This window comes from Ornithodoros turicata, chromosome 3 (assembly GCF_037126465.1).
Source record: "Ornithodoros turicata isolate Travis chromosome 3, ASM3712646v1, whole genome shotgun sequence".
In the NCBI taxonomy this organism is placed as follows: Eukaryota; Metazoa; Arthropoda; class Arachnida; order Ixodida; family Argasidae; genus Ornithodoros; species Ornithodoros turicata.
In genome coordinates this window covers 23,019,527-23,041,102 of record NC_088203.1, presented here as the reverse complement: position 1 = coordinate 23,041,102, position 21,576 = coordinate 23,019,527, and the positions used below count along the sequence as shown (strand labels likewise).

The 21,576-nt window shown below is 45.0% G+C and overlaps 1 protein-coding gene across 1 annotated transcript in view; it reads left to right on the top strand.

Moving 5' to 3' along the window:
* Positions 1 to 3,523: 3,523 nt before the first annotated feature.
* Positions 3,524 to 21,576, top strand: part of LOC135388294 (ADAM 17-like protease) — a 37,729-nt gene continuing 19,676 nt past the window's right edge. The window contains exons 1-6 of the mRNA XM_064617752.1: positions 3,524 to 3,669; positions 3,973 to 4,114; positions 4,305 to 4,438; positions 6,714 to 6,906; positions 9,149 to 9,374; positions 12,030 to 12,224. Coding sequence (XP_064473822.1) covers positions 3,603 to 3,669; positions 3,973 to 4,114; positions 4,305 to 4,438; positions 6,714 to 6,906; positions 9,149 to 9,374; positions 12,030 to 12,224 — 957 coding nt within the window. The 5' untranslated portion in view covers positions 3,524 to 3,602. The remainder of the gene's footprint in view (positions 3,670 to 3,972; positions 4,115 to 4,304; positions 4,439 to 6,713; positions 6,907 to 9,148; positions 9,375 to 12,029; positions 12,225 to 21,576) is intronic.

Sequence of the window (21,576 nt, the reverse complement as noted above, 5' to 3'; positions counted from 1 at the left end):
GGGAGTGACTGAAACCATAGAAAAGAACAAAAAAAAATCTGTGCCATCCCGTCTTGGGCGGGCGGCACACCAAGGGGCACGTCTGTATATCACGGTTATACATATGAAAGGGAACGTAACGGGCGCACGGAGGTTGAAGCATGCAAGTCACTCGCTTCGCTGCTCCGATTTATGCGGCTCTGCACAGTTGGCGCTCGGCCGTCGGCAGATTCGTTTCGCTCCCAGGCAAGTCCGGACACGTGTTGCGCATTCCGCGGTCGTGTTAGGGGTGCGTTGGGTTTACTGTGTGTATGTCATTCCGCGCAAGACGGGATCATGGTAAAGAAGCAAAACGGGGGGAGGGGGAACTAATGCTAACTAACTAATGCTAACTAACACCACAATAATCAGACAGCGGTAATGCTTATCGCATGATACAATGGAACCGTACAGACTTACAGATGTGTGCCTAGGTAACATATACAGTCACCTGTTTGCAAGCCCGTACTGTCCCATTCGCTGCTATAGCGTGTCACGCCGAGGAAACGAACGCGCCGGAGTATGTTTCATAAACTTTTGTCACGCTGTACCATCTACACATCATCACAAGAGCTCTAAGAGAGAGAGAGAGAGAACCCTATCATTCGCGGCAATGGTTGGCGCACAGCATGCTATGCGGTGAAGTTCTGTTTTTAGAGTGCAGAACGACACTGGCAGTACCGCAAAGCAGGCTTCACCTAAGTGCTCGCAGGAGTTAGAGTACGCAAACGAGGCCATCTGCTACACAAAAATGACATTGGAACGACTAGACCAAGAGCAGCGAGAAATCGGACGCTGGTTACAGAGGCAACTTTGCAACCCCCAACCTTGCTATCGAAGGCGAGATGGCTTGCTCCACCAGAGATGCTCGCTCCAAATCCAGATACCTCGGACGGTTAATCTACAGCCCAGAAACCAGCTCGTGTCTTCCGTTACATTCGCTACACACGCCACAAAACCCGGTGGGTGAAGAGGATCCAGATTGACCAAATTTACAGCGGAGGGACAATGAGACAGAAAGCGCAAATGAAAGAGAATGGACCCGAATAATATCAAAAGAGATGAACCAAACTGAGGAAGAGCGCTGGCAGGCAGCAATGGGGAAAAAGAAAAGCATGGACATGTATAAGAAATAAACATCAACACGCAACGGAACAATTCTACAGGGGAGACAACCGAAGTGGCCTACTCTTCCAAGCACGTACTGGATCATTGCCTACAAGGAAGCGCATTGAAGAACTTTTCCATACCGACAACGCAGAATGCATACTTTGCATGACAGGCGAAGACGCGGACCTCCACCACATAATGCACATAATGTATTCATGCCGGGCACTACTACCAACGAAACCGAAACCAGAACCACTCCAAAGACTGCTAGGCTTTGAGAGTGACACCCCGCCATACACTATTGAAACAACAAAGAGACACCTGGAGGCTTGGGAAAAAGAATGCAAAAGAATTAACGTATTGCAAACATCAGCCACATCGGGAGCAATAGAGATCAGTGATTGGGACTAACGGGAAGGTCGGATAGCATCTCCCAAAGAAACGCAAAAGACGATGAAAGATGAAAGTCACTGAAAAGATTAGCCAGCCAGCTGTAGGATACGAACCCACATCTTCTGGATTGCCGGTCCAGGTCCAGGGCTCTACCAATTGAGCTAACCTAACACGCCTTCTCAGCGACTTCCAGGGTGCGTCAACTGAAGGGACAAACCAGCCACTCTCCCTCACTCATCCTCCTTTTACTCTTACATTTCTGCTCACTCACACACACATTCATACGACGGGATCGACGCAGACGTCGGACAAAGTAGGAGACACGACAACAGAAACAGCTAAGCTGTTTCTGTTGTCGTGTCTCCAACTTTGTCCGACGTCCCCCTTGGCAGCCTAAACTAGTAATGTCACACCAACTACCCCAACTTTGCACTTTGGTACGTTATACTTCCGGTACAATGGGGGTCTCCTTCTTATTTGACCCTTCCTATTCTTTGGAACGTCGTATAGCATCATGTTTGTTTCTTGGAAAAAAAAAAAAAAAAAAAAGCTGTTTCTGTTGTCGTGTCTCCTACTTTGTCCGACGTCCCCCTTGGCAGCCTAAACTAGTAATGCTTTGTATGTATTTGTCCCTTCTATGTTGTTCCAGCCTCAGAACCATGACCTACTACTATATAGTATACTAGTATAGAGTAGTATAGTATATATATAGTATAGTATAAGTATATAATATAGTATAGTAGTATAGACTACTAGTATAGAGTAGGTCGTGCTCAGAACATCAGTTCTTTCATGCAAAAGACGACTACGAAGCCGAACAGGACGACGGAGGCAGGACGAAACCAGACGACCGGATCCCGGAACGCGAGCGACTCCACACGACGACAAAGTAACTGACCTTTCGTTTTACTTCTGTTGTACATCTAGACTTCGGTCTAATACTGCGCCTGTAGTACTCTCGTACCTGCCCTGATTCGAAAGGAATGAGGCACACTTGAACCTGAACCTGATGAAGCCGACATGCAGAATACTCGTAAAAACTGCAGCAGATGCCCAAAACTGTACGACATATTTATTTAGGACGTGAACATAACGCAGGCTTCGTGAAGTGGCCTCGCTTCGAGCATTTCACGCATGACATCTGCATTCTGCGTCACGGAAGCGATGAAATCAGCGGTTCCTTTGGCAGAGATACATGTCCGAATCGGATGCACTGAGAATTCGCCGTACGTAAGATCAATACGCACCACGCCAGGAGAGTCTTCAATCTCTAACCTAAGGTCTACTCTCACAAAAGTGCAGGCTCCCATTGTTTCAATTTTATTGCCGACGAGTGTTTCTCGGCATTTTTCGATGCACAAGTCAATTTGTTTGCGACGAGCATGATAAGCTGTGATCCGCTTAGGAAGTTTTACGAGTGCCTCTTCCACAGTCTTTGTCTGTATTTCCTGCACGAAAGAAGCGAGTACACCAAACGGCATGTTGCTGTCAGCAACGGCGTATTGTGGTTTTGAGTTGAGAAGGCAGAAATATATGTATTCGTCGTCTGGTGCATACTCGACACGCAGTTGTCCATTCGAAAACACGCTTGCTGTAAGACCAAGGACTTCAATGTCACCGTTCTCGAATGCCACTAACTGCTCTTTGGATCGACCTTTTCGGATACTGCTATCACTTGACGTCATTACGTGGGAAGGACTTTGTAACGAAAGAAATGTACGAAAAATACCGCGTTCTGCATGTGCAACCGTACATTGGATTTCGGCATGGATTTCTGTGGATTTCTGGCATCCATTGATGACAATGACATTCGTACATTCGTACCTTCTCTAGACTGCCGATCACTGAATCACTAACAGCTACTACTTGGGATCCGGAAGCAAATCTCGCGGTCATTCCAACTAAATACAATTATATATACTGTGTGTGGAAGAGGAATAATAAGTAACTGCAATTGTTATTGCTCAAGTTCACTTCCGGCTCTGAATGTAAACTTCCTGGGAGTGTCCCTTTACAGCTTTACATGCTCTTGCATGCTTCTCTAATGTCCGGGCCGTAGATGCACGAATTTAAGTCCAGCAATGAAAAGTAGCACGAAGATGATATTGTCTGTGATATTTTACTTAATCACGTCGTCAGTTAGTGAAGGTAAGTTCGTTTCTTCACTGACGACCATGATCAATGAATGCGCAGTGTCAAGATAGGTTTTTCACACCCGAATCTTCCACACAGCGTTACTGACTGCAGTGGTTCACGGAAGCATCAGTTATTCTCAGCGCATGTTTATCTGACTTTTTATTCCTCCCCCCTTGTCCCGAATATTTACTGCCTGTCTTTGCGTGTTATTTCGGCAGAGTATGCAATTGAGCAAAATATCTTTATTGTATATACTGTCATTTCGAGTTTTGTACGGGAGTCTTGGAATAACTCCGCCTTTTTCTCTTTGCTTAGCGACAGGTATATACGACAAGCTCAAGTATTTTGAAACGCTCAAGGTCACGGATTTAAGTCACAAAATCACTAAGCGAGGGACACAACCCAGCAGGCACAAATTCAACACAATCAAGGAAGTCAGCTTTAAAGCTCATGGGAGGTAAGGGGAGGTTACTCTACTGATTCTCAAGTTGGGATATTGTTCCTGCACACATTTGTTCGCTCGTATACACCACTACAATTTTTCTGTGATGAGAACGAGTGAATATGAGAACAATTTATATAAAGCAGCATATAAAATCACTTGGCCTCTACATTTTTCTAATGTCTGGTGCTGATGTTCCATGCAGGGATTTTCGTTTGATTCTGAATCCCACAAAAGGACTTTTGTCGGCCCATTTTAAGGCTTATACCGTGGACGGTTCTGGCAATAAGCGGCCGGTGTGGGTAGATCAGAACCAGTTTTATGAAGGAAGAGTCTTTGGTGAGTATTCTTCATTTTATTTGAGTACATGGTCTGTGTGCAGAAAAACCCAAGTGGCATTTGCACACTTAACTTGTTGCCTACATGTTTCCATGACGACACGTGCTCATGTTCCATGTGAGCTGAAGCTACCCAAGTGGAAATTAAACTCTGCATAACAAAATAAACGTAGAGACATCAGCTTGGTCTTCCGTTCATTATGTAGTATAAGCTACACTGACGTTAACATCTTCGGAGGGTTGTGTGCACATCCCGCCAAGGATGCAGCCGGGGCAAAACAGAAATGAGCATCCGTAATTGCGTTTCATTTCAGTTGCCGCACCGGTAGAGCACCTGGTGGCGCCTGCACGTAACTCCCTGGAGGCCGTCATGCTGTCATCGGTGTAGCCTATTCCAATGCACGAAAGCAAAAGTTTTTGTCGCTGTATTCATTTTGTGGCGCAGAGTTCAATTTCTACCGCTTCTCTGTAGCTTGCATAAACGCAACGTTTGTGCGCCACTGAATGTTTGTCCGGTAAGCAGGTGATGAGTTACGTGTGCAGTTGCTGCTTTTTTTTTGTTTTGCTTTTTCATGCCGCGCAACAACTTATCTTTGCCTCATTACGTTCTGATGCTGGTGCGGCTACCAGCATTGAAAGACTTGTAAAAAAGACAGAAAAAGAAACAGGCTGTGATATGACTCATATAAGTCGTGGCACTTTGATTCATGTTGGACCAAATAAATGTGAAAGGCAACTGTATTTGCATCGGTGGGAACCTGCAGTCGAAGTTGCAATAAACATATAAAGAATCTGCACTGCGAATACCAAAACTCATCTTGGCAGGCACCTCTGCACGGTGGCCTTGGGAGAAGTCCACCTTGGTTACGAGGACCAATAGGAATGACCGAAACTCACGCTTCTCTGGCGTGAGCGGCCACTACAACACACGAAGATAATTTTTCCCCCGTCAGTATTCTAGTGGGCAGTACAATGCAATGAACCACACATATCAATGTGTCACAACTGCATTAACCCTTTCTTCTATTAGCCATAAGTTACCTTGTGGTTTCATACATCCCAATGCAATTTAGTTAAAGGGGGTGTAAAATGTAATACAACTATGCACCAAGTTTTTACATACCGCAACGTTGAACTCAGCCTTGGGATGGCACACACAGGCCATCATGTCTCAGATCTTCATACTTTGCCTATTAATGAATTTCAAAGATTGATATCCCCCTCACTCGTCCGCAGACGTCTGCCATGGGAAACATTCGGAGGCCGAGTTTGTCTCAAATATGTACTGTGTAACGTATTTGAGACTAGTTACTAATAAACTTGTTTTGAAGAGTTACAGTAACTCTTTAGCAGCTCAGTTGAACCATTTATAACGTTGTAACCTGCGTTGACAGCGCCATCTGTTGGCTTCTCTCCTTTCGCGTCGTCTGCTAACTGCCACCATTCACTGTCCCAGCGTGTTTAAAGGACTATAGAAGGTAAACACGGTGGAATTCGCTTTTCCATTATGGCTCTGTGTAAAGCTTTGCATCCAGCCGATCCCCACAAATTCCTGGTTTATGTTGTAGTGCTCTGCAATGCACACCAACCGTGAGTCATCAACAACCAGTGTTTTTTTAGTTCCACCGCACTGCTGAGCGTACATTGCAGCTGGCTAGCACAGTGGGCCGTGTTCTCAGTACATGGCATGCCAGTTGCCTCGATGTTGGTGGGTCAAGGGACTCTGCAAGTTTTGCTCAGTGCAGCAATCTTTGAAATTTGATTGGTGAAACAATGCCCAATGTATAGAGCCTGAAGTTTTAGTTTTTAACCCTATTCTCCCCCAAATTTGCATCCCGAATTGAAGGTCGCCTCTTTAGGGTGAAATCCGATTTTTACCCGGCAAATTGCACTCACGGAGATGTCTGTAGGAATGCACACTAACTTATTTGGCAGCGAATGCAGTTGCAGCACAGTTTGTACGAAACCAGTACAGTTAGTTTTAATAACTGAGCCCGATTTCACCACAAATTTAGCCTGCTGGAATTTTTTTCTCCCGAATTCGCATGTACTTAGAGCACATGTTCGTTTACCCAATTTTTACCACCCAAATTGAGAAAAAAAATATTTCCCGAAAACTTCAGGCTCTATCAATGCACAACAAAGCTACTACATATCTGAAGTATAGATTTTACGAGCTTTCTGAAAGACATACAGTCTCTACGTGGGTTTACCATTCAGCTTACAATCCCTGCAACGAAAGTGCGACCATCTTTAGAGAACCCCGTAACTTGCAGGTGAACTGGACTCGAACGTCAGTGCTCATTTGGACGATGGAGTGATGACTGCTTCCATCAGAGTCCAGGATGAGATCTACGTCGTAGAACCGTCGTGGCGACACATTCCAGACAACGACAATGCCACTATGATAGTGTATCGTGACTCTGATGTCAACTACTCTTGGGACCACAATCACGGAGTGGAATCATTGTGAGTTACAATCCAGAATAATGCGACCATATTTCTTGCTAGTACTACAGATTATGTGATGATGATGATGAGAGGTTGTGTTCTTTTCGTACTGGTAGCGGCAATACTTATCGTTGGAAGAGCAAAAAAAAAGGGAAAAAGAAGTACTAACCGAGGCATGCCTTCGAACTACTCCTGGGTGTCTTGAAAAACGAAACTAGGTGGAGTGCGCAATCGTCATTTATTGGACGACGAATCACGGCACTCTTCGGATTCAATGGCATCATACGCGGCAATCATAGGGCGACCATATGAGGAGTTCGATGCATGTCAAGGTCAGAGAAAGCGAAACATGAAGGATTATTTTTTGTTGCCCCACTCAGCAAGCACCCAGGATGCAATGCGTGTGCAAAGGGCACTCGGATTTTCTGAAGTCGTCTATTAAGGCACCACGGCCGAACATATGAAGCTTTATACAGGTACATTAGTTATATTTTTACTTGCTTTGCTCGAAATTAGCGAAGCATTAGATTACTTCACAAAATCGTTGCTTTTTCAAAGTCACTTTATTGGCTAAGTACCACAAGGAAAGACAACTAAGAAGCCTATCTGCACCACACTTGGCAACGTGGCGACTGGGAATGAGGGTAGTTCTACGAAAGACAGTGTTTAGCCTTCCCTCCTTTGTGTCAAAAGTTGTCAAATTTGTGATAAAATATTGGAGTACAACTTTTTATTAGTCTTTCATTTCTTCAAACGGTTTATCATTGTTGTTTTTGCCACCTCTCCACTGCGAGGGTACGCTGTCAGTGCGAGAGGGAGAAGCAAATGAGCTCCCCAAACTCGTTTGCTGGGCGAATATCATTCGCATGTATTACCATTTGAGTTCACCGTGTGACATGAAACGAATGTCATTCAGTGCGAATGTCATTCGCTGGGGATGACATTCAATTTGCTGTGTGACAGGGGTACGTATTAGCAGATTCGTTCCTGATCGGGTAATGCACGTTCCTGTTAGTCGAGTTACGGGTAAACTGGGCATGACTGTGTATGATGCAAACAAGCTGTACAATCATGACACCACAGGTGTAGGGAAACACCATAAGGTAAACAGATAAGGGTGAATCCGTCTCTCGCACTTTTGCTTTATTTGTGCGGGATTTTGAAGTTGTACAACTTCAAGTGACCATCTGAACCCAAAACAAGGCTAAAACGATGCTGCCTAGTGCTTTATGAAACTTAGGGACACTGTGCACAATATTTCAATTGAACTTGCAACCTTGTATGTATTGAATTTATGATGAATTTTATACTCAGCACTTTTGCCACTGACTGTCCATACCATCACCGTCACTGGCATTAGCTTGTGATATTTGCTCTGTAAAGCAGTCAAGCCATCCATTCCGGACAAAACTTGCTAATTACGTTTTATAATTTCTCAAAACTGTCCTTAGTCATCCGTATCACGCAATCCTTGCACATCCTCGTGACATCCACCGCTGTGGGGTAACATGTCGTCTGCTTCTTCTGCTCCCTGTCTCGTGTCACTCTTCCTTTTAGAAGATGTTTTTTCTTTTTTCGTTAGCATTTGAAGCATTTTGAAGAAAAGCTGGTGTCATCGCGGGGTGACTGTGGTGTCAGTGTACAGTGCGTCACGTTGACGGAGAAGGGCAAACCAGGCTGCGCTCGGCAAGCTGATTCGCTCTTTCTTCTCCATCCCGCGGAAGCGCGGAGCCATCGTTGCACCATGTCTCTGGACATGTTGAGACGTGTTTTGTGCTTTCTCCGAGAGCTTCGCGAGCAGCTGAGTGTGTGTCTCACGTCGTGTGGCAGTTCAGACTGCAACGTTCTCCAATGGATCCAGGACCTTCTACTGGTCAAAATACAAGTAAAGGAAAATAAAATAACAAGAAGCAGAAAAGAGACATGACAAATGTCTAATGCTAATGCATTGTCATCGCATTAATTACATTAATCGCCCTCCATTTTTACATTCTTTTTTGTGTTTTTTTTATCCTAAAAAATGACGACGCTCTCCTGGACAAAAGTTTGCATCTGGAACCTTGGCATGACTTGTAATTGCATACTACAACTCTAATCTCGAAACCAGTCACCAGCTCCAGTCTGTCCTTTTGAGTGCAAAAGTGCTTCCTTTATGAGACATTTGCTGGTAACTTTGTTCGTGTCTGTCATTTCGTTCATGTGAGTTCTCATCTTTGTGCACTCTGGAGAATTGATGCTAACAAACGGTGTGTGGACGCAGAACGCGGTATTGCGGTTACATGAAGGAGGGCAACATCTCCGAGCCAGTGGATCCTACAGATCCCGGTCCGCTGTCGGAAAGGCACGGCCACAAAGAGAAAAGACAGGCGGCAGAAGCATATCGGTGGGAACCTGTGCAAACGCGCTGTTCTCTGCTCCTGGTTGCTGACCACCGGTTCTACGAGAACATGGGTGGCCGGAACCTGAAGAGTACGATAAACTTTCTGGTGAGTGTGCACCTCACTGTTACTTGGAGTCAGAGTAACATGTTTTGAGTCATTCTTTCCTGACATTTTCATTGAAGTTTGCTTTTATTACTTCCTTGTCTACTGTATCCTTCTTTAACTTCAAATGATGTTCGAGACGGCTATGAATTTGCGGACACGGGGGCGAAATCAGACATTTTGCTCAAGTGGTTGGACTTGTATTTTGGTTTCTTTCTTGTATAGAGCCCTGACGTTCTTGTTTCTTTTTAATGTTATTTTTTGTGGAGCCTCGGACCATCTTATGGGAGAAGTACTCAGCATGGAATATGTGTGGCCAAGGACATTTAATACTGTGACGGTGGTAGAGGCAGCACTGTTCATAGCAATCACATTAGTAGTAAGTTAGTATGATATGGGATACATTGAACTTTTCCGTAGGAATGTCCATATCCGAAAATGGAAATGTTTACTCTATCAGTGATCAGACCAGATATGTGTGCGAGCCTTTCAAGCTCCTACATATCAAACTATATCTAAGTCCTATCCTAGACCAGAGGACCGTGCGGAGTGTGGCGACAAAGATTCGGATGACCAAGTCACGAACCAGTGTCTCTCCCAAGTGCATCTGATCAAGTGAAGTGCATCAGTGCTGGATATGACAGCACGCTATTTTTCTTCTGAGGAAAATGCGGATGCCGCACTTGAACTTGCGTCCAAATCGAAAGCGATGCTAACAGTCTTGCTCCTGGAAACAGTTGCAGGAGCAAATTACTGACTGCTTTGAACTCTAACTTGCATCATAATTTCTCTTAAGTGAATTCCTCTGAACATATAAGTCCTGTATCTCCTTCAAAGTCGTAACGGCTGCCACGCTCTGGCAGTTTTCTCCGTCGTAACATTGGTTAGGCTTCGGGAACACGACGGTAACGGCGGAGTTTGGCAACAGTAACTATTTGAATTACATCAATATAAGTGTGTCTTAAAGCGACAGTGGTACCGTGAACGTATAACACGACTCGAAGTGTGTCGCAACACGCCTGCACCCGCTCCCTGCGCCCGCTCCCTGCGCCCGCTCCCTGCGCCCGCTCCCTGCGCCCAAACCCCCTTCCAGGAGAGTGTCTCCCGTTAGTTGGAACTCCTCTTTATTCGAACAAATATCCCGGCCCCCTTGAGTTCAAATTAAAGAAAGTCTACTGTATATATAAAAAAATAGACGTGAAATAGTGGTGTAGTTTGACTGTTATTCGATGGGATACATGACAAGAGCAAGGCGCTGCATGTTGAGAGTCTGCAGGATGTTCCTATCCGGAAAAACGAGAAAACGTCACTCCCTAAGAACCATTGAGGGGCCATCGAGACAGGAATACCACAGCCATGCGGGCTTCTGGACGGTGACTTTCCTCCTTTGAGTGCCGCTCTCTTACGCCTCTGGTTAGCAAATGACGTCACGCCGCCAGAGCCTTTAAAAATTGTTTATTTAATATCTGAGCACTTTTCGGACGGTAAAAATTAGCCAAGTAGATTGTCGGACGATGCCGAACATAGTGGTATCGGTTTCATAGATGGGTTTCCATATGCGAGCATCCTTTTGAGAGAAGCTGATTTACGGAATGGTGACGCCTGTCACGTAGGTGACACATCACTTTTCGTAGTTCGTTGAGAGCACGTGGCGCCCACATTTGTCATTCCAGTTGAGTGCTGCGGACTGGCTTGAACGGCTCCCTCACGTTCACTCTAAACGTTTCCGCGACTTACGTTTCATGTGGTATGCACAGTCAACACCGCATTATTCTTTAAGGGTCGATTCACACGATGCAACTTTTGCTGCAACTCGGTTTCTGCTATAGTTGCACGCAACCGAAGTTGCACCAAAAAGGTCCCTTTCATACGGCGAGCAACTCGGAATGCCGTAGTTGTCACCGAGCTCGCCAGATGGCGCGAAAAACATCATTGTCATCATTTTCGTCCAATCGCACTGCGACTTCTGCTCGTTACGAGTTCAATCCGTTGCAAGATTTCTAGTTTTGTATAATTTCGACTGGTTAGTGATAATTTCATCGTCTCGCGTACTGCCGCTGCAATAACTGACACATGGAAGTCTTTCTGATTGGTCGCGCTTGCAAGACGGAGCCGTGTGATTGACAGGTTGCAGCTAGAGTTGCAGGAGAAATCGCTCGTGAAGCGATTGGCTCTGCAACTCCTGCAACTCGAGTTGCGCAACCAGAGCTTCGCGTTCACACGGTGCAACTTGGTGGCGCAACCTGGTTGCGCGCAACTAAAGTTGCATCGTGTGAATCGACCCTAAGAGCTTCAGAATCAGTTCTGGAGTATGTTATGCGCTGTGAAGTGTTTTTCATTCAGGAAAGTCACACCATGTTATTTTGTTTATTATCATTTTTTTTTTTTTTTTCACTTTCCGTACAGGTCCCGACAAAAATTCACGGAACACCATAGCAACGTATTTGGTTTTCAGAGCAGCGAACTGTAGTGGACACGCTTACTGAGAGGCGCATGGAATACCTAGCCACCCGTCTGTAAGTCTACCTGCTACCGTTTGCTGCTAGCATGTCGCCCCGATGAAGATGTACGCCACTCTGGTGCTCCGTAAACTTTTGTCGGGATCTGTATGCATGGCCTGATATCGGCGTAAATGGGATTATCCCGTAATAAATGCAGATAACGCTGATAGATCGGGTCAACAAGATATTCCTGGACACAGAATGGAAGGACAGCGACCGACAGCCGGGATTCCGGGGAATGGGATTTGTTATTCAGGAAGTGATGGTTCACACAGAAGCAACACCCGTACTACGCAACGAGGTGCACTACAACATGGCCAACATGCCGTGGAACGTGCGGGACCTGCTTGAGGTGAGGAGCTGTCTTGTTTCAGAGCTGTCACAGTGTCTGGCCCATGTTGAGTGACAGTATGAGTGACATATACCGGGTGTTTCAGTTAAATCCCCGGGCTAAATAATTTGCGAACCGGTGCACCAATCCAATAACTTTCTTTTTTACAAGTATCTGTCCAGTACTGCCTACAAGATGCGCACTGCGTGAATGAGCGGGAGGCACTCATTATTTAAATAAAAATTCAAATGATTTTCGTGAAAAAAAGCTCACTTCTAAAGCAGGGCTCCGTCGGCACTAAAATGGGTACTACCTCTTTTGGGACCTTCAGTGGACACCTTTTAGAGAAAAATCTGCCACCGAAGCGGGTCATTTGTTGCAGTAATGAATTGGTTTCGGTTTACGTATTTTTGTCGCGGCTGGTCGCAGCGAAGCGCAAAAGGATGTAATTCATTGGTGTAATTTATTGGTGTAAGGACGTAATTCATTGGTGGACATGGGAGTGAAAGAGCGTCCTATTGCGCTTCACCGCGACCAGCCACGCCAAAAATACGTAAACCGAAGCCAATTGACTACTGCAACAAATGACCGGTTTCGGTTGCAGATTTTTCTCTAAAAGGTGTCCACTGAATGTCCCAAAAAAGGTAGTACAGTGAACCCTCGCTAATATGACACCCGATAATATGACATACTCACTTTATGACCGTTTTTCTTGGGAACAGTTCCGCCGCCATATAAATCCATCTCGTTAGTATGACAATCCGCTTATCTGACTATGACTGAGATTTTTGTCACAAGTAGGGTCAAACACAGGTATTATGTTTTCGTTATTATGACCACGTCACATGACCCGCAGAGTAGTCCCAGGCAAAGGGTGACACATGTGGGGCGCCATGGTTTGGGATGACTCCTGATGTTGTTGACCTCGGAATTACTCATAGCGCTTTTCGGACTGCCAAAGCACTGTAGTGCTTAAAACAGCAGTAACCACGAGACCAGGTCACACTGTGCAACTAGGAATGGCCGGAACAAAGCGGTCTCTGAGGTCAGCAGATTGCGAGTTTCTCATTAATATGACAATTTGCTTTATGACCAAAATCTTCGGGAACTGTGGTGGTCATATTAACGAGGGTTCACTGTACCCATTTTAATGCCGACGGAGCCCTGCTTTAGAAGTGAGCTTTTTTCACAAAACTCATTTGAATTTTTATGTAAATAATGAGCGCCTCCCGCTCGTTCACGCGGTGCGCATCTTGTCGGCGGTATTGGACAGATACTTGTAAAAAAGAAAGTTATTCGATTGGTGCACCGGTTCGCGAATTATTTAGCCCGGGGATTTAACTGAAACACCCGCTATAGTGGGAAGCATGACATTGCACGTCACGACCGCAAAACGCAACCTATTCCGAAACGGTCGGCTGCAAGAATGTGGCGAACACAAATTCAGTACGCATGCGCAAAAAATTGGGCAAATGTGTGAGTGTGACTACCTCACATGGCAGGTACCTCGCCATGAGAGTGCTTGTGCAGTTACTGTATTCACTGGCATATTTTGCGGCATAATTTGCACACCCACGTTTTCCCGCATGGATACCTGGCACGCCCGTCTGAGCGACCGTGGCGATTGCTTTTTGCAACACCGTCAGTATGTACCAACAATGCTTATAGCATACCACAGAAATTATTGCAGTGCTTTTGTTTGATCTGCGCACACGCAATCGGATGATAGTCCACTGACGCGACACTGTTACTCAAACTATAAAACGCGGGAAGAAACGCTTGACAAACTAGCGGTGTCTTCCAGTAGAGGGCCGGCACTTTGCCTCACGGCCATCGGTGGTTGCGCGGTATCTGGTAGGTACTTCTTTCGCACTTGCGCAATGCAGTGATAACGTCAATATCGGCTCTACTGAGAGCCTATACAGGATGTCCCAGAAAACGTGTCATTGAATTATAATAAAAAACTACGCCACCTAGAATCATGCGGTCAACAGCATTTGTTCTTATTAGGTTTTTGCCACCTCCTAATGTGAATGTCATGTACTCCAAGTTTAATTATGTAAATATTTGCGAACTGAACTCGGAAATTTGCCAAGTAAAGGTCACTTTTTTACCCCACCAATATGAAGAGCGTGCCGAATTCACTCAGATTCATGATAATTCACAGTGATGCTCACGAGCTATCCCATCGGAAAAAATAGCCGAATATCATGCTTTTCGGAGCACCGGACCATAGCGCGCGATGACTTTTTGAGCGCAATCGCTCGCAGTGCGACGAAAGGAGGTTCCGAAGCCAGCCCACAGAGTGATAAAAGAAAAAGTAACAGTTCCTAAAATTGGGAGAGGGAAAGCATTATCCCAGCGAAAGTCGGACGTGATAAGCCGTGCCTGTTTTATCTCTTTCTGCGATGTCGGGGAGGGCTGGGTTTCCAACCTCCTTTCGTCGGACTGACAAAGATTGCGCTGAAAAATTCATCGTGCGCTATTCTGTGCGAACTCCGTACAGCATGATGTTCGGCTATTTTTACTGATGGGATAGTTCCTGAATATCCCTGTCAATTATCATTAATTTGACTAAATTAGACACGCTCTTCGCATTGGTGGGGTAAAAAAGTGACCTTTGCTTGGCAAATTTCCGACTTCAGTTCGCCAAAATTTACATAATTAAACTTACGTTACACGACATTCACATGAGGAGGTGGCAAAAACCCAGTAAGAACAAATGCCATTGACCGCATGACTCTAGGTGGTGTAGTTTTTTTATTATAATTCAATGACACGTTTTCTGGGACACCCTGTATATGATCAGCATACTAAATTTTCAAAAATTTGTGGCGTTTGAATACCGTAACGAATGTTCCCGTGCAATTTGCTCATCCCAAATTTTTCGACTTTTTTTGGGGGGGGAGAAAAAGTGCGCAAATTATGCGAGTAAATACGGTACATTCTTGAGCAAACGTGCTGAGGTAGTAAGATAATGTAACAAGGTGACATGCATCACCACGAATGCAGTTACCGCCTAATGAGGCTCTCAGAAGCTTGGTTTTCAAAATCTACCAAGTCTGTTTAGCAGTGTCACTTAGGTAAGTTTTCTATGACTTCCGCAATGTTTACTTTGCACTGTTCTAGTCCAGCACAATTTGATAATTGGCTGTCTTTTGACTTAATGTCTACGTAACTACACAACATTCCTGGGTTATTCGTTTTCAGGTTAGACCCGACTTTTCACGATCATTCCTCCCCTCGAACAAATTGTCAAGAATTTGGGTTAAACCCGAATCTATCTACCCAGAATCCTTTGGGGTCCTGCAACTTGTCGTTCTCAGTAAGCCGTTGGAAAAGTCAATCATAATATCAGCAAAGAGAGCTATTTGTCACAACCTATTTGTCCTCCGTTTATGATCCCCTCATGCAGGAGCTAAAGATGAGGTTTTGTGAAGCTCGGGCAAGTGTTTGAATACCGTGGTCATTCACTATCAACAAGGGCACAATCCGATCGTAGTCGAACACTAGAACTGACCTCCTTTGTTGCACACTGTGCCGACCCGGGAATGTGGACCACAAGGTTTATGGCCTTCTCTACGGTCTCCTTTGTCGAAAGACCCGCAAGAAGGGTCGAATAAGCGATATCCGTGTTAATTGATCGGTTTTATATCTGCACCGCCAGTTTACCGCACAAGTCAGTCGTGTCGTATTGCCTGGGGCTTATCTGCGATTGCGGCTCATCTGCCGGAAAATTTTCATAACGTTCCTAAAAGCGGGTCCTGCGGCTTATCTGTGGTGTGTCTTATATGCGTGAAATTACAGTACTACCTTCAACATCTCGCATATAGGAAGAATGCATGTAGCACACGTTGGCTTGAATCTTGTCAACATAGTTCTCTTTGTGTTTTACATTGAAGCAAAAGCCTCAGGTCCACAACTCTTTAAATACACCTCGCATGATGAGGATGGTGTCCAGTAGGGCAGTCTCTGTTCGAAATATCGCTGGCTCCTTGACCTGAGGCTTTTGTTCCATTTACATCCACCGGATTGCTGGATCTTCCACTTTGTGTTTTACGGTACCGTGATTTTGTGTTTTTGTCCATGCCAGTTGCACGTGCATGTAGTTGCATGTCTGTGTTCCAGGTGTTTTCCCGCAATTGTATGCCTCAGGTGTGCCTGTGCCACCTGCTCACTGACCAGGCTTTCAAAGGTGATGGCAATGTGCTTGGCCTGGGCTACGTGGCTTCTGTCAATCCTCACGCCCCTGGTGGTATCTGTAGCAGAGGTGTTGGACACTTTTCCCTTCACTTTTCCTCAGCCTCTGTTAGGTGCTTATGATGTGCTCATATGGGTGGCAAATCCCGCAGTGCATTAGTTTTAATCTTATATAGCAGTGGTTTGTAGTGCCTTTTTTCTTGTGCACAACCTATTTCATTTCAGTTATTTAAGTCATGTTGCAGAAATGTGGTTGAAGCACAAAAGAAAAACTGCCAAACTTTGATGTGGCGGACAACACAAAAAACAGATTATCATACACAGCATAGTTCGGGTTTCGACTGTTCGGTAAACCAACAAATTATGATGATATATTTTCATTTGGCACAGCTCAGGGGGTGTTTTCCGGAGATTTCAAAAGTTAGGAGTCCTTCAGAGTTTCTGTTCCTTGAAACCTCCAGAAACACAAAATTTTCCAGAAATGGAAAACTTCAGTAAGCACCCCCAACCGCAAGTTTTGCAAAATGAAAGCACTGAAAGGCTGGACCCATAAATATGGGGCATAAACATTATAGGCAATACAGATATCTATTAATTATTGAGTAATATAGAGAATAAGGACTTGGGCTTGTTAGTAGGACACTCTAAGGGAGGAATAGCAGTGAGGGACCCCAGACGAATCCACGATGAAGACAGTATGGCGACAGACGGTGAACCACTGCCCGGCAGTGGTTCATCGTCTGTCGTCATTCCTCTATTCCCCTCTTTCATACTACTATATTTATTTACATATTACGGACATGTTATGCAAAATGAAAAATGAGACTTGTCTTTACTCAGGAGCAAAGTACAAAAACTTCCAGAAGTGGGAGAACAGGCGTGTAAAAAGAAGTGTTTTACAAGAAAGTAATGTTTTTGTTACTGAGTAAGTATAGTTATCAGGTTTGCTTGTGAACGGCTTGAGATAAGTGAGAGTTCGTGTTAACTCTGAAATAATTAAAAAAACTAGGTATTAATATGACATAGCCTGTTTACCATAGCCTGTATACATACCACTGGGGTTATGAATTTCCTGGCTTCTCTAGTACAGTACCCATGGGCAACTTAGCATAAGCATTGCAGGCCTGACAGAGAGAGAGAGACTGTGAATGTTACATGTCTCATATTTCAATTAATAAGCCGATAAATGTCCGATAATCGATATCAACCTACATGTCTGATATGTCACCAAACACCATAGCGTCCTTCAGAACTAAAAATGGTATCAAACATATGCTTTGTGAATTCTTATACTCCAACGTCAAACGGCGTAGTTTGTGCAACGTTGACCAGCGTCATGCAGCGTGCTTGTGCCACCCAAGTATAGATACTCCCACAGCAGCCAACGGGAGTCATCCTCATTGTGCATGCACGGTTGTCGAGGTTATGACGGAGTATGAACAGCCCCTTAGTCACCTAGCATAATACTGACAAAGCCAGTGGGAAAAATTGGAACAGTGCAAGTATGTAATGACATGGATCTGGCTTGAGCACAGCTTGCACAGCACGGCTTGGCACAGGTTGCCTTTGTTATCCGTGAGAGAGGAGTCATACAGAGGGTCAGGGTGAAGCCCGAGGCATCTTACTGTCGTATAGGTAATACAGTAATATACCAGTAACACACATTTTTGAGTAGTGTAATACTAATGCAAGTACTTGTTTCAAGCTTGTATTATGATACGAAATGCAAAATACAAAAAGGTATTACAGTATTACTATTATACATAATGCATGCCCACACCTGGAAACCCACATTTCAAGTTTCACAGCAAAGGATGTAATAGACGCGTAAAAAATGGCATTGTGGCTACTGAAACTCATCCGGCTCTGGTACCACTGCGCACGTCTCTGCCGATGGAGCAGCGTTCTGAAATGCTGCATTTTCAATAAAAGTACTGCTCCTGGTGTTTTCTGCATCTGCTTAACAGTTCTCTAGAACCTTGGTTTTCAAAACGACTGCTATATAACATTATTGCTTGCTGAGCTTCAACATTGAGCATGTGTCACGTATATCTTTTCGCTTTTGCTGCTCTTGTGGTTGTCTTGCACTCACAAATTCTTTCATTTTTCGTCGTGTGTGTCCTGCTGCACTGGCGTTATTCTGGTGTACCTGTTACCTGTGACCAAATACCACGAGCAAATCATGTTTGGGGGCACCTTTCTTGTTCTTTGTCCCTGTCCACATGTATCCCTGTACGCACATGAGCAACATCGCACGGACTATTCCAGTGGAAGAAAAAACAAGAACTGCTTATGGGGCAGGAGTTCAATTGCATCTTCGGTTGAGCATTTGCACGGCACCTGTACATCGGTGTGCCATACTCTGTACGTAGCAGACGACACCAGAGGTCCTGTCATCTGCTACGGAATATCTTGTGGCTGAGCCACAGGATGTTCCCCGTGGCTAGAAGCGCACGAAAAGACATGACGTTGAGCGCTGACATAGCAGCAGAATGTAACAGCGTTTTACACATCTTCCACAGGAGTACTCTGGGGAATGTTGCTCGTGTGAATACATGGTGTGCGTCTCAGCAGATAGTACACAGGTCTCTCTCTCCTCATCTTGTTTCTTCTTTTTTTTTGTTTTGTTCTTTGCGTGACCTTTATGTTAGCACCTGAAATCAAAAATTGATGTGACCTCTGGAGCAAAAGCTTTCCAACCTGTGTTATATCACACGGACTGCCACTTATGTAGCCTAGATGAGGCAACACCTGTTTGCAGGTACATGTACCAAGCGCTTATCAATTAATGATTTAAGGTACTTTTTGACCACTCCTTTCATTACCTGCCAAGGATACCTGTACTGGGGTGGTGCTTTTGAAACGATCTTAGAGCTGGCCCTTTCTGTGCTGATAACCCTTGAAACCTGCAGAAAATTGCATTGGGTTCTCGAAAAGACACACTGAAAATCTCGAATTACCACCAGAGAGTTGACGAACTCCCTTTACTGAGGCCGCTACCTCACGTTACACCGTAAAAGCATAAACATAGCCATTTGCATGACAGCATCAGTGCAACCATGTATGTGCCAGCTGCACATGCTGGACGAACCAGAGCGTGGAGGAAAGCTGAGCACCGAACCCCTTTTCAACATGCTGCCACCTGTGCCAGTGATTTTGTGACATTCGTGAAGGCCTGGCAACATATTGACAAGTACCTGTGCTACTGAAGTGCAGTATGTTTAGGACCTGACTTTTTAGGGTTATACCTGATTATGCCCGATATTTACCTCCCAATTCAAATGACGAAAAACAGGGTTTAACCCGGTATTTCCCCGAAAACTGCTGGACCAGGCGAATCCAAAGTCATCACAACTAACACCCAACTTTGGAAACTGTGCTGTAACTGCATAAATATGCTAACACAAACTGTCAGAACGGACATCCTGCTGCCTCTTAGACGCATGGACTAAATATTGATACGCTGTATCTATTGGTGTGTCATGTGCATCATGCCGAGTAAACTAAAGATTTACGCCTGATCCAACCCGATTCAACCAGAATTAAGTTGAATCAAGTTCCATTCAACCCAATTACACCCGAATTATTGAAGCATAATATAACCCAATATTCCCCCCCCCCCTCCCCGCGATTTCGCTGGAAAATTTAACCCGAAAAAGTCAGGCCTTAAGTATGTTTCATATGAGTACATCACCGAATAGGCATTCAAACTGTGCAGTGCTATGTAAAACTTGAATTAAATTAATATAGCATTATGCATGTACAGTCAAACTCCTTTATAGCGAACACCTTTTTAACGAAAATACCACTACAGCAAATTTTTGTGCGGTCCCACTGGAGCCCTATAGGTCCAATAATGGACATCCTTTTTAACGAAAATACCTTTACTGCAAATTTTTTTGCTGTCCCTCGAGTTTCGTTGTAAAGGAGTTTGACTGTATACTGCAAGAAAGATGCTAACTGCACTGTTTTCAAAGATGTGGAGGAGCTATCAGCAATGTGGTTATAATCGCTTAGCGCACTTTGGATTCAGATTTCTGTAGACCGTCCCCACTCTCTTGATCAAGCAACTACAGCTGTTGCTTTAAAGGAGCATGGATGGCCCCTAGGAGGAAGAAATTTTTTATTTATTTTTTTGCTCAGTATAAACATGCTCCCTTCAGGTTCAGGAACACTAAATATTTCCTTCAGGAAGCACGCATTTCCTGAGAAAAATAGTTTACAAGAATGTGCTCAGCAATGGCAAACTCTCCCATCCCCTTTTAGTGTGTTGTGACGTGATCAACCGAGCACTTTCATTGGCTGCCGAGAACCGTCTGCTACCACGTCGGAACAAGGCATCCATTCGACTGCTTCGTATCAGATACCAGATCCCGTGGCTCAGCAGTTTGTGTGTCGGCCATGTCATGTCGAGACTGGGAGGTACTCACGTTCGAATCCCGGTGCCGGCTGCGCTGTGTGGGGTTTTTCCCGGGTTTTCCTCAGACGCGTTCAGAGCACAGTCGGCACAGTTCCCTTAGAAGTCGGCCCAGGATGCACATTCCCCCAGGGCGTCAGTCGTGACGTTGCCCACCTCTGCGAGACCAACGACAGCAAGCCCTTTCGCCACCACCTCCGTATCAGATGCGGGACGGGTGCTGCAAAATAGAACCACAAAAAGAAAGGAGGAACAAAGAATGCGCTCAGCTCACTATCGTGTGACTGAGATGACATTGCGAACAGGAAGCTGACGGAACAAGCTTTTCTGACCCTCGTATTAACTCGAATGATTTGCACGCTTTTTCTCCCCAAAAAGTCGGCAAAGTAGGGGGTGCGCAGATTGCGTGGAAACGTTCAATAGAATATTCAAACCGCGCAAAATTTCAAAATTTTAGTATGCCGTTCATATAAGCTCTCGGTAGAGCCAGTATTGATGCAATTACTGCTTTGTGCAAGGGAGAAAGAAGTGCCGAAATACCGCGCAACCGGAAAAATGCCGGCCCACTACCACTCACACCGGTGAAATACATCGAGACGCCGCTGGAAGGTGCTAGTCGCACTTGACAACAGAGGGTCGTCTATTGAAAGCTCCATTGCACACCAGGATTGCGCGCTGCACTAATACTTTGTGTGCGAATGTGCGTCCCAGGGGTTGTAATGCTAATTTCTACTCTACTCCTCTTGACGTGTCTTT